At 36.2% G+C, this 13,568-nt stretch overlaps 3 protein-coding genes across 8 annotated transcripts in view; 2 read left to right on the plus strand and 1 right to left on the minus strand.

The window, feature by feature from the left end:
• The window catches only part of LOC306874493 (uncharacterized protein), a 419,619-nt gene that overhangs the window by 135,774 nt on the left and 270,277 nt on the right, over positions 1-13,568 (plus strand). The window lies entirely within an intron of this gene.
• LOC306874476 (NACHT, LRR and PYD domains-containing protein 12-like) overlaps positions 1-13,568 on the minus strand; it is a 317,288-nt gene that overhangs the window by 75,468 nt on the left and 228,252 nt on the right. The window lies entirely within an intron of this gene.
• Positions 4,283-8,415, plus strand: LOC306874553 (uncharacterized protein; the record flags this gene model as incomplete). Its single annotated transcript, XM_079424688.1, has 4 exons — positions 4,283-4,324; positions 4,446-4,461; positions 7,123-7,776; positions 8,360-8,415. 4 exons carry the CDS (start codon positions 4,283-4,285, stop codon positions 8,413-8,415), a joined length of 768 nt encoding a protein of 255 aa, XP_079280814.1.

Consider the following 13,568-nt stretch of genomic DNA (forward strand, 5'->3'; position numbering starts at 1 on the left):
AAGGTGTGATTGTTGTGGGAGGAGCTTCACTGAAGGAGTGATTGTTGTGGGAGGAGCTTCACTGAAGGAGTGATTGTTGTGGGAGGAGCTTCACTGAAGGTGTGATTGTTGTGGGAGGAGCTTCACTGAAGGTGTTATTGTTGTGGGAGGAGCTTCACTGAAGCAGTGATTGTTGTGGGAGGAGCTTCACTGAAGGTCACTGAAGGAGTGATTGTTGTGGGTGGAGCTTCACTGAAGGAGGAGCAGATCTGCCAAAATTAAAGATAAATCAGTTACTGAGTTTAGATTTTTACATTTTAAAAATTCACACAATTTAAAAATATAAATATATGTTCAAATATTTATTTTAAGTAAATTAATTGCAAAGTGTTTTATAATAATCCACAAATTCTCTTTTTTATTTCTAAAATATCTCATCCAGATATTTTATTCCTACATTTTATCTTACCTCTCGTTAACATATAGACAACGAAAAATATAGTAAAAACTAAGGACTACAGCATTTAAAATATACAAAATATAAACAATGTCAGATAAAAGTGAAAATAAACACTATAAACACTCATTAAACATGTGATTCAGGATCAGCAGCAGCTCATCTCACTTTGTTTGCTGGTAGAAACCTTTTGTCAAACCTTGTGATTTGTCCACATGAATGTGAATATAGTCGATTTAAGTAGTTAACATCTTACCGATTCTTGTGTGAAGAAAACAGCGCCTGATGAAACCATTCAGGAAAAAAAACACTGTAAAATATTGATGAAACAAACTGTGTAATGTGTATTTAGCGCGCATGAGGGAAAAAAAAGCAGTAATAAAAGCAACTGCAGATCTGTCAAACATACATGCACTCACACATTCAAGGTGTTCAGCATTTTCCACATCTCTGTTTAAATGATACAGTTTCAGGTATTCTGTACAGAAGATGAGTGCTCATTTAAGAGACCAGTGAGAACATTTCAGTATCAAACTCACAATTATAAAGCCTCATAATTATCTCAATATGTTGACATTTTGATGCATCATTTATTGCTTATATTTTTGCCTTGCCATCAGTTGTGTCAGTAATTTACAGTATGTTCATCTGTGAGACAAATCAGTTTTATACATCAAACTCAGCACTAAACTAAAAACAGCTGTGGTTATGTTTAATGACTTTGTGAATTGAGTTTAATGAGTTTAAGACTTTTTCTAATAAATATCTCTACTGTTTCTCTACATTCATGTTAATTCATTATCATTTCCATTACACACACATTTAAAAAAATATATTAAAAAAGTAATCATCATACATTAAAAATGTATCAGCAATTTCCCAGCCAACATTCTATCACGGGTCCCGTGTGGGCCCCATATGGGCTGTAAATATGGGCCCTACATGGGTTTGTCCATGGGTTCCATGTGGGCCCCATCTGAAGTAGCCCATATGAATCTCATATGGGGCCTGACTGGGACTAATGTAGGGCCCAACTGGGCAACACATATAAGACCCATATTGGTCCCACTTATGACCCAGCTAACAATCCAAGGTGGGGCCAATATGGGGCCTAGATGGGTTTGTCCGCGGGTTCCACTTGGGCCCCATATGAATTAGCCCACATAAATCTCATATAGAACCTGAATGGGGCCCAACTGGGCAACATACATAAGACCCATATTGATCTCGTTTTGAAACCCATATGGCATACACCATATGTACCTGTTCTTATGAGGTTTTTTGACACATCAAGCCTGAACAGTATTTATAATTATCAATTCTAATTTACCTGTGATATAAGAAAAATAAAAAAATAAATGAATAATTGATAAAAGCAAAATCAGTATTTTAGTTAGGTAAATGTCAGTTTTTTGCTTGAATATTCCACTGTTCGTTAATCTACAAAATCTCAAAACATGAAAAGTGCAATTTAAAAAATAAATAAATAAAAAATTAAAATGTAAAAGTACAGTATATCAAATACTTTATTATAATTCAGACATTTTCAATTAAACTTGAAGTTTTTGTAAAGTGTTATACACCAACGTTACCAGTTTAATTTAAAATAGGGTGACACTATCCCAACATCTGATTTCACATAACCAAAATGAAAAAATCAACAGTCAAGAAATGAAAACTAGTGTTACTAATTCTGACAAAGCAGACAGAGATATTCTGACTAGCTGCCCATTCAGCCAATGTTGTCTTCATGTCAAGCTGAGGCTCCATTTCCTCTTCATCAGAATCTTGAAAGGATCTTTTGTTTTGATTCGTCGCCGTGGAGTACGTGAACTTGCACCGTTGTACTCCATTATCTAAAAACAAAATTAGTAATAATTTCAATAGTGTATATGGTATAAAGCTCTACATACAGTTATATATATACAGTATTTTTATATGGAGAGCAATCGATGTATAAAATCATGTATAAATGTGGCTGACATCAATGTATAAATTCATTTATAATCCTTTATAAATTGCTTAAGAGCACTATCAAACTTCTAACTGCAGTACATACACGAAAACTTATACGTTACTTTTAAAATACTTAAGATTTGTATGTGTATTACAGTTTACAGCGTCTACTGTTAGAGATTATCTTTTGATATAGTTTATTTTGCTGTATTTTCATATACATGCGTAGCACAGTACTACTCAAAGAAACATGCATGAATGAGAAAGTGAAGGGTTGATGTTAATTAGGCTAGTCATTATATGAGCTGTCAGCTCATGGAGGTGTTCACGCATGCGCGAGGCGCGCGCACAGAAAGGCCTAAAGAGAAAGGTGGTCTCAAAACTGTTTGAAATCCACCCTACCTGGCATTCGAAAGCAGCATTTGTCCGCTTTTAGGAGCAAGTTATGTCAGATACTTTAAAAACTCAGTATTTTGCCATTCAAACACGGTTATTATAATAAATTGTGTGGAAATTCCGTTTTCCCTCAGATGAAAAAATGGCGGATAGACGGCCACAAAATGCATCAGTAAAGCATAAAATAAAGAACAATTGAGATTCCTACTTCATTAACATCAGGCAAAAAACAAAACTACACCTTACCGTCAACGAAAAAGACATGTTTTAAGCTTATGCAGACATTTTAGCGAGTACACGGCCAGAAAAAAAATACAACATCATTATTTTAAAGGCTACATTACTTTAAATGTAATTTAAACTGTCAAAGCAATGTTCTCAATACTTGAAATCGTGGATAATAAAATTATTTATTGTAAATATGCAATTTACCTGCTTATTTTCGCTCCGATTGGTCCTCTGTGAACTGATCAAAGTGACTCCGGCCGTGCTGTCGCTCCACTGTGCTTAGAAGAGACTGTATCCTTGCGCCAGAGCGGGAATTTTTTTCTAATATTTAAAATCTTACAGTTATAAATTTAAATGTACGCTTATTTTCAGCCAAGATCAATGATATTATATTATGATATGTTTTATGATGATAAAAAAAAAATCCAAACTAAAAACTTAATGCAACAGGACTACTTTGTCAAGCGGAAGGTGTTGTCAGAAGATCATTTGAGAGTGTAGGTCCCGTTTGAGACAGATATAAGTCCAGAGTTTGGAATTTGTAAAAAAAAAAAATATATATATATATATATATATATATATATATATATATATATTCTAGAGTTTGTGTTTGTAATTGTCCCTGCTAAAATGTGCGTAGTAAAAGAAAAAATGCATTTTGATAAATGCACAGGGTACAATTGTAATATTGATAATTCACACATTTTCATAAAAAAAACGAGTTATTTTGATCAGATCCATAAAATATTAAACGGTTATATTCCTTGTTTAAAAAGTGACCATTAACCAAAAGTTTAAAGGTGTAAAGATGTTTTTTAAGTGTGAAATAATTTTGCCCACATAGATCCCACAATGGTCCCATAAATTGCCCATTTTCAGCCTAAGCCCACATAGATCCCACGATGGTCCCATATGTCCAAACCTATATGGGACCCATATTGTGAAAAACATATGGGACCCACATAAATTGCCCATTTTCAGCCCATGCCCACATGGAACCCATGCTGCCCGGGTAGAACCCATATGGGGCCCACATATCAATGTTGGCTGGGTTATGAGTGCATGCTCTACTTAGAGCAGTTAATTTATCTCATTAACACATGTATAATTATTGTACATTGTGGAAAAACTGATCAAACTAGCTACAAAAATGATCTTAGACAATTCTTGAGTGGCATAAGTTATTCTATTGTATTTTAAATATGAGCTGTATATTGAGATCAGAATTTGGCGCGGTTTTGATCACCTTGGTTTCGCCTCGCGACGATGACGTCATCACGCACGCGCATCAGTGTGGTGTTTTCTGAGGTGAGCAGTTCTCGCTAATTTATATCATTTTAAAACACACTTTACACGGTTTGTTTCATCAATATTTCACGGTGTTTTTTCTGAATGGTTTCATCCGGCGCTGTGTATCTGCTAACTATAGCACCTTAAAGAAAAAGGTAAGATGTTAACTACTTAGGAATGTTATTAATGTAGTAATAAAAAACTATATTTACATTAATGTGGACAAATCGCAATGATTGACAAAGTGTTTATACCAGCAAATAAAGAGAAATGATCTGCTGATCCTGAATGGCTTGTTTAATGAGTGTTTATAGTCTGAGGCTCATCAATATTATCAGCTGCTGAAAATCCTCTTTATTTCATGTCAATAGATCCTGTTTTCACCTCATTCATTATGCTGATGACCTCAGATCTGTTAATTACCACATTAAGATCATTATATTGCTGTCAACATACTTAAGCAAACAACACAATGAGACATTATAAATATCATAACGGCATTTATTTCATTAATCTGTAATATGCCATGCTTTAAACACAAAACTAAAACACAATAAACAAATATAATTTGTTAAATAACTCCACTGGTAGGTTATTTATTTCTTGCAAATGTGTATATTTATTTTCCACAGTTTATTTTGAGCACTTTGAGTGCTTAGAAAAAAAGCAGAAAAGCGCTATATAAATGCAATTAATTATTATTATTATTATTTATTTTTTCTTACCTTGTTTATATGTTTGGTATCTTTTAAATGCTGTAGTCCTTAGTTTTTACTACATTGTGTTATCTATATGTTAATGTACGGTGGCCGTGAGAGCTCAACACGCTGCAACTTCAGAAAACACATGCAAATAGACAAAACACCAGCAAATCAAGAAAACATCTTCATCATTTTGACAACACATGCGCTGCAAATGAGAAACGCTGCAAATCCTCACAACACATGCAAATTAAGAAACGCTGCAAATCCTCACAAAAACGTGCTGCATGGACCACAATGGAAATGTTTCAAGGGGACCCAAAAAAAGTGACGGACCAGCTGGGATTTGCTTATTGTGCAGTGGCTATTGGTTGAGTTGTTGGTGAACTGAAAGGTGAGTGTTTTTTTGTTGTTGTTGTTTATTTTAACACCCTGATTGCATGATTTCTTTGTCTTTTGGATATTATTAGATTAATAATGACAAATAACACGATTAACGTTATTATGTAAGATGGCTAACTTATCCTCAACTAAATATAATTTCAAGGTTAATGAAAATAAATTTGCAATGCTTCATTAATTGTTAAAACCAGGTCAAAATAAAAATGTCAGTAAGAATAATATTTAAAAATTTATTCAGGCTCTTTTAGTAGGCTAATGAAAGAAAGGACATTTGCATGTGTTGTGAGCATTTGCAGCGTTTCTCAATTTGCATGTGTTGTGAGGATTTGCAGCGTTTCTTAATTTGCATGTGTTGTGAGGATTTGCAGCGTTTTCTTAATTTGCATGTGTTGTGAGGATTTGCAGCGTTTCTTAATTTGCATGTGTTGTGAGGATTTGCAGCGTTTCTTAATTTGCATGTGTTGTGAGGATTTGCAGCGTTTTCTTAATTTGCATGTGTTGTGAGGATTTGCAGCGTTTCTTAATTTGCATGTGTTGTGAGGATTTGCAGCGTTTTCTTAATTTGCATGTGTTGTGAGGATTTGCAGCGTTTCTCATTTGCAGCGCATGTTGTCAAAATGATGAAGATGTTTTCTTGATTTGCTGGTGTTTTGTCTATTTGCATGCGTTTTCTGAAGTTGCAGCTCGTTGAGCTCTCTCGGCCACCGTATTAATGAAAGGTAATATAAAATGTAGGAATAAAATAAGTGGATGAAATAGCCTATTTTAGAAATAAAAATATAATTTGTGGATTATTATAAAACGATTTGCAATTAATTTACTTAAAAGAGATTGATATTTGAGCATAAATACTTAAATTGTGTGAATTCATGTAAAAATATAAACTCAGTAATTGATATATCTTTAATTTTTGCAGATCTGCTCCTCTTTCAGTTAAGCTCCTGCCACAACAATCACTCCTTCAGTGAAGCTCCTCCCACAGAAAAAATCCCTCCTTCAGGGAAGCTCCTCCCACAACAATCACTCCTTCAGTGAAGCTCCTCCCACAACAATCACTCCTTCAGTGAAGCTCCTCCCACTGCTGTTCAGCACTTAATGCTGGAATCAATGCTGGAACACACTGAAGAACAAACAGGTTGGTGTTTATTCATGATCCTTCATCAATGAGGCTGAAGAACGATAAGAATATCAGGCGTCAAGCGGTTCATCAGATTTACCACATTTTTGGGATGTTTAGACATACCCTTCACAACCCTGACATTGATTTTGCTTATATTTTTTTCAATAAATAAACATTAAATGTACTAAAATGAAACCAAATTCAGAAATGGATAACTGGGTGGCAGATTTAAGGTCATTGCACACTGAGTATAAAACTGTTGCTCGTTAAAAAATAACGGCTTCACCGTGGACTCTTCTCCTGTGAATAAAAGTCACTGTGTTATCACTTACCCTTGTGTCTGGCTGCATCTGTGACACATATGAATCTTTTAGAAGTGTACCTTTATTTTATATGTTATAAATGTTAATATTATCTAAGATAATTGTGGAGTTGATCAAACATTGAATAGTTCTCACTACAGAATCATGAGTTTGTGCCTTTATTTTCTAGTATAGTAAAATGCATAAAATGGATCATATCTGCTTTTACTTCACATTTATCTTTTTTTTATGATGTATTTATATTGTGACTTTTTCCCTTAATTCCTTCAGGTCTGATGGAGGAGATTGAGGAGAGTGAAGAGCAGAAACATCAGCATGTCAAAACTACAGAAAAAACTCACTCACAGACCGAAAGAGTTTCTTTACTGAGAAGAAGAGACCAGAAAAGTTTCACCTGCACTCAGTGTGGAAAGAGTTTGTCAAGCAAGAAGAGTCTCAAGAGACACATGAGGGTCCACACTGGAGAAAAACCATTCACATGTGATCAGTGCGGGAAGAGTTTCAGACAATCAGCAAACCTTAAGATGCACATGAGGGTCCACACTGGAGAGAAACCACATGAATGTGATCAATGTGGAAAGACATTTTCATGTGCTTCAAACCTGAAGGTGCACCTGAAAGTTCATTCAGAGGAGAAACCACATTCATGTTCCTTCTGTGGAAAGAGTTTTTCAGAACTGCAGAGTTTAAAAGTTCATCAGAAGATACACACTGGTGTGAGAGAATATATTTGCTCTGAGTGTGAGAAGACTTTTATTACAGCTGATCATTTGAAACTGCACCAGAGGATCCACACTGGAGAGAAACCTTACAAGTGTTCACACTGCGACAAGAGATTCAGTCAGTCAGGATCCCTGAAAACACATGAGAGGATCCACACTGGAGAGAAACCTTACAGGTGTTCACACTGCGACAAGAGATTCAGTCAGTCAGGAGACCTGAAAACACATGAGAGGATCCACACTGGAGAGAAACCTTACAAGTGTTCACACTGCAACAAGAGATTCAGTCAGTCAGGAGACCTGAAAACACATGAGAGGATCCACAGTGGAGAGAAACCTTACAAGTGTTCACACTGCAACAAGAGATTCAGTCAGTCAGGATCCCTGAAAACACATGAGAGGATCCACACTGGAGAGAAACCGTATCACTGCACTGCATGCGGGAAGAGTTTTAGTCATTCATCAGCTTTATTTAGGCATAAAAAAAACAAACACAGTAAGAAGATCATAGATCCAGCACTTTCAAATCGCTAAACGTGACACGTGACATGAGTGACCGACAGAAAAACAAAACAACATCTGCAGTTTTCAAAGTGAATAAAGTTCTCTTCAAGACCAGCAGTTTCATCTGTGAGATGGAGATCAACTTAAAGATGGAATTTCTCCACAAGGAACAATATATTAAGTTTTATTTTTGTATACATCTTTGCTTTATGATATAAATTATATTGTTTTTTTTACGAGTTTCATTTTGTTCATAATGTTCTCTTAATGCTTATTTGTAGAGGGTTTTTACAGGTTTAAAATGTTCTTCACTGAGCTGAAAAGGAGGCTGATTTAACTTACGGTGTATTTTACAAAATGCAGAGATAGATAGATAAGACATGCTTTCATGTAGATTTGCATCTGATCCATCTTCACTTTATCTTGTTAGACAAGAAAGAGAGAGATCTGTCTCATTCGTTTCCACTTTTACTTTATATTTGCTTCAAGTGTTAAACTTTTGTTCATTTTTGTTGTTTGTTAATTTTTCTTGCACCACTAATGACTAATTTCATAATTTTGATTACATCTAAAACCCATGAAATGTTGCTTTTGGGGGTTTCCATATTTAAATTTCTTGATAAATCTTTTAAATTCCTAATAAACTACAGTGTATTTCACACCACACCTGACTGTCTGTCTGTCTACATTAGTACCTGTTCAGCTATATTGAGGGTGCTCAGATTGTCATAAATAGTTGACTTTGATAACTCGCATCTACTTTCCTTGGTGGAGAGATGTAAGTGTCTTCTGTCATGTTTCACTCTTGAGAAGGATCTCGTTACAGTGCTCTGTTTAAGGCATTGTTCTGTGTTCTATAAACATTTTTACATGACTCTTTTGATTGTATTAATTTAACATATATCATATTTTGTTTATTTATTTTTATTTTACTTATTAGGTAGATGTTCTCTGTGAAGACATCTTTATCTTGTACTTCTTTAAACTTAAGGAGTCTCTGTAATTCTGTCGTAATTCTGTCGAAAGAAAAGCCTCTTTTCTTTTTTGTAAAAACAAAGGTGCACACTGTGTATTGTTACAAGAAACACATTCTAAACCTGATGCGACAAGTTTCTGAACAAGTCAATAGGGTGACAAAATAGTCTTCAGCCATGCTTCTACACAGTCAACAGGGGTAGCTGTATTGTTTAATAACCTCCCATGCAGGAAAAATGATAAAGTCAAGGACTGACTCGAAAGGTCATTGGATTTCAGTTGTTCTAAACATTGATGATGTTCTGTTTATATTATTTAATGTGTATGGCTACAATAGTACTCTTAACAACAAATTACTATCTGAAATCTCTAATCTTTTGTTTGAATTTAAACTTTTGTACCGAACTGGTAATGTTGTTATAGGAGGAGACTTCCATATGGTTATGGATGAGGAATTAGATTGTTACCTGCTTAAATTTAGTCATTCGCACCCAAACCTTCATTTCCTAAACTTTTCTTTAGATAACAATCTGCTAGATGTTTGAAGGGCTGAGAATCCAAACCCAAGACAATTCTCTTGGTTCAATCCAAATGGAATTTACAAATCTAGAATTGATTATTGGCTAACTTCCTCTAGTTTAACTGAATTTATCAAAGACATCTCAATCTCCTCAGCACCCCTAACTGATCTTTGCTGTATTTCTTTATCTTTCTGTTCGAATAAAAGAATCGCGAAACAACCCAGCAGGCACCGGACGTCAATATGACGTCAGATTGACGTTGGACCCCAACGTCGGAGAGACGTTGTATTTTGGTTGAAAGTAAAAATCGGGTTGACGTCAGAACGCAACGTCAGATTGACGTCAGAACCCAACGTCAGATTAACGTCAGAAACCAACGTCAGATTGACGTCAGAACCCAACGTCAGATTGACGTCAGAAACCAACGTCAGATTGACGTCAGAACCCAACGTCAGATTGACGTCAATCTCCGACGTTGGACAGACGTTGTATTTTGGTTGAAAATGAAAATCGGGTTGACGTCAGAACCCAACGTCAGATTGACGTCAGAACCCAATGTTGGACAGACGTTGTATTTTGGTTGAAAATGAAAATCGGGTTGACGTCAGAACCCAACGTCATGTTGACGTCAATCTCCGACGTTGGACAGACGTTGTATTTTGGTTGAAAATGAAAATCGGGTTGACGTCAGAACCCAACGTCATATTGACGTCAGAACCCAACTTCAGATTGACGTCAATCTCCGACGTTGGACAGACGTTGCATTTTGGTTGAAAATGAAAATCGGGTTGACGTCAGAACCCAACGTCAGAATGATGTCAGAACCCAACGTCAGATTGACGTCAATCTCCAACGTTGGACAGACGTTGTATTTTGGTTGAAAATGAAAATCGGGTTGACGTCAGAACCCAACGTCATGTTGACGTCAATCTCCGACGTTGGACAGACGTTGTATTTTGGTTGAAAATGAAAATCGGGTTGACGTCAGAACCCAACGTCAGATTGACGTCAATCTCCAACGTTGGACAGACGTTGCATTTTGGTTGAAAATGAAAATCGGGTTGACGTCAGAACCCAACGTCAGAATGATGTCAGAACCCAACGTCAGATTGACGTCAATCTCCAACGTTGGACAGACGTTGTATTTTGGTTGAAAATGAAAATCGGGTTGACGTCAGAACCCAACGTCATGTTGACGTCAATCTCCGACGTTGGACAGACGTTGTATTTTGGTTGAAAATGAAAATCGGGTTGACGTCAGAACCCAACGTCATATTGACGTCAGAACCCAACTTCAGATTGACGTCAATCTCCGACGTTGGACAGACGTTGCATTTTGGTTGAAAATGAAAATCGGGTTGACGTCAGAACCCAACGTCAGAATGATGTCAGAACCCAACGTCAGATTGACGTCAATCTCCAACGTTGGACAGACGTTGTATTTTGGTTGAAAATGAAAATCGGGTTGACGTCAGAACCCAACGTCAGATTGACGTCAATCTCCAACGTTGGACAGACGTTGCATTTTGGTTGAAAATGAAAATCGGGTTGACGTCAGAACCCAACGTCAGGTTGATGTCAGAACCCAACGTCAGATTGACGTCAATCTCCGACGTTGTATTTTGGTTGAAAATGAAAATCGGGTTGACGTCAGAATCCAACGTCAGACTGATGTCAAAACCCAACGTCAAATTGACGTCAATCTCCGACGTTGGACAGTCGTTGTATTTTGGTTGAAAATGAAAATCGGGTTGACGTCAGAACCCAACGTCAGATTGATGTCAGAACCCAACGTCAGATTGACGTCAGAACCCAACGTTGGACAGACGTTGTATTTTGGTTGAAAATGAAAATCAGGTTGACATCAGAACCCAACGTCAGATTGATGTCAGAACCCAACGTCAGATTGACGTCAGAACCCAACGTTGGACAGACGTTGTATTTTGGTTGAAAATGAAAATCGGGTTGACGTCAGAACCCAACGTCAGAACCCAACGTCAGATTGACGTCAGAACCCAACGTTGGACAGACGTTGTATTTTGGTTGAAAATGAAAATCGGGTTGACGTCAGAACCCAACGTCAGATTGACGTCAGAACCCAACGTTGGACAGACGTTGTATTTTGGTTAAAAATGAAAATCGGGTTGACGTCAGAACCCAACGTCAGATTGATGTCAGAACCCAACGTTGGACAGACGTTGTATTTTGGTTGAAAATGAAAATCGGGTTGACGTCTAAACCCAACGTCAGATTGACGTCAATCTCCGACGTTGGACAGACGTTGTGTTTTGGTTGAAAATGAAAATCGGGTTGACGTCAGAACCCAACGTCAGATTGACGTCAGAACCCAACGTTGGACAGACGTTGTATTTTGGTTGAAAATGAAAATCAGGTTGACGTCAGAACCCAACGTCAGATTGATGTCAGAACCCAACGTCAGATTGACGTCAGAATGAAAAATGCAACATCTATCCAACATTAGAGGTTGACGTCAATCTTACATTAAGTTCTGATGTCAACCTGATTTTTGTCAGCCTCCAACAGTGGACAAACATTGCATTACATCCCTATCGAAACTGGCCATTACCACATTTGTTATCAACCTGTGAATACAAAAGGAAGAGGAGTTAAATGTCCAAATAATTAATTATACATAACACATTATGAACCGCTTGTTATAGTTTGTGTTAGGTTTGTCATATCTAATGTAGATGTCACATTGGTTCTACTGTGGTGCTAGATGGAAGATCATGGGCCCACCCAAATTGCTATGCTTTTATCTTCTGAAGACAAAACTGATATTGCACAATTTCAAACATTTACTTGGGTCTGTTGTATGTACACAAAAGTGAGAGAACAAACAACTGACTGAGCAAATTATGACTCTTATATGGTACCAAAAGCAATGTTTTTGGATATTTCACACTATGAGTTCAGTAACATCAGCAGTCTGTCATTATTTTGTAAGTTGGCAATATTAGCACAAATTTGAAAACAAGGCTTGACATTAACATAGAATCATCCCATATTTAAGGCATATGAATGGTATTCCACATTACATCAATATGAGCGTGGTTTGTCCCATTTTTTATTTACTTCAGTTTTATGTTTGGCAACCGTTACTGCCAGTCATTTGACCGTTTCTTTATTTTTTTTTAACAGTGTAAAACTGTTATTTTATGGATTTTTTACTGACCAATTAAATAAAGTGATATCACTAAACCGTGTACAGAGGAACACTGTCCTTTCACAGATTTTCCTAGATTATTATGATCAAACGCATTCAATAAAGTGCTAAAAGTAAAATACTAGTCTAAACGTTCTACAGAGAAACACTTCTTATTTTACAGGTTATTAAAAAACAAAAAATTATAGTGTTAAAGGATGCTGACAATTGTAAATTAAAAGTTTTATTTTGAAAGACAAAATACAAAGTCTCTACATATACTGTACAAAACTGAAAATGCAATCATTCAGTTTTTGAAGTAAAACAGTGCAAATTTGAAAGGAAATACATTTCAAATACATTTCAACATTTAAAATACTGTACCAATTAACAGAACAGTTTGAGGAGAAGTTAATGAGTTGAATTAAATATTCTCAGCACAAGAAATACAAAATATCTACAAGTTTCAAACGACTATTAATTCTAAAGGCGGGCTTACACTACATGACTTTTCAAATCTGAACAGATTTTTAAAACACTATGCATCATACATACATTCAGGTCCTTAAATATTGGGACATCGACACAATTCTAACATTTTCGGCTCTATACACCACCACAATGGATTTCAAATGAAACGAACAAGATGTGCTTTAACTGCAGACTGTCAGCTTTAATTTGAGGGTATTTACATCCAAATCAGGTGAACGGTGTAGGAATTACAACAGTTTGCATATGTGCCTCCCACTTGTTAAGGGACCAAAAGTAATGGGACAATTGGCTTCTCAGCTGTTCCATGGCCAGGTGTGTGTTATTCCCTCATTATCC

Source organism: Barbus barbus (genome assembly GCF_936440315.1).
Source record: "Barbus barbus genome assembly, chromosome: 9".
In the NCBI taxonomy this organism is placed as follows: Eukaryota; Metazoa; Chordata; class Actinopteri; order Cypriniformes; family Cyprinidae; genus Barbus; species Barbus barbus.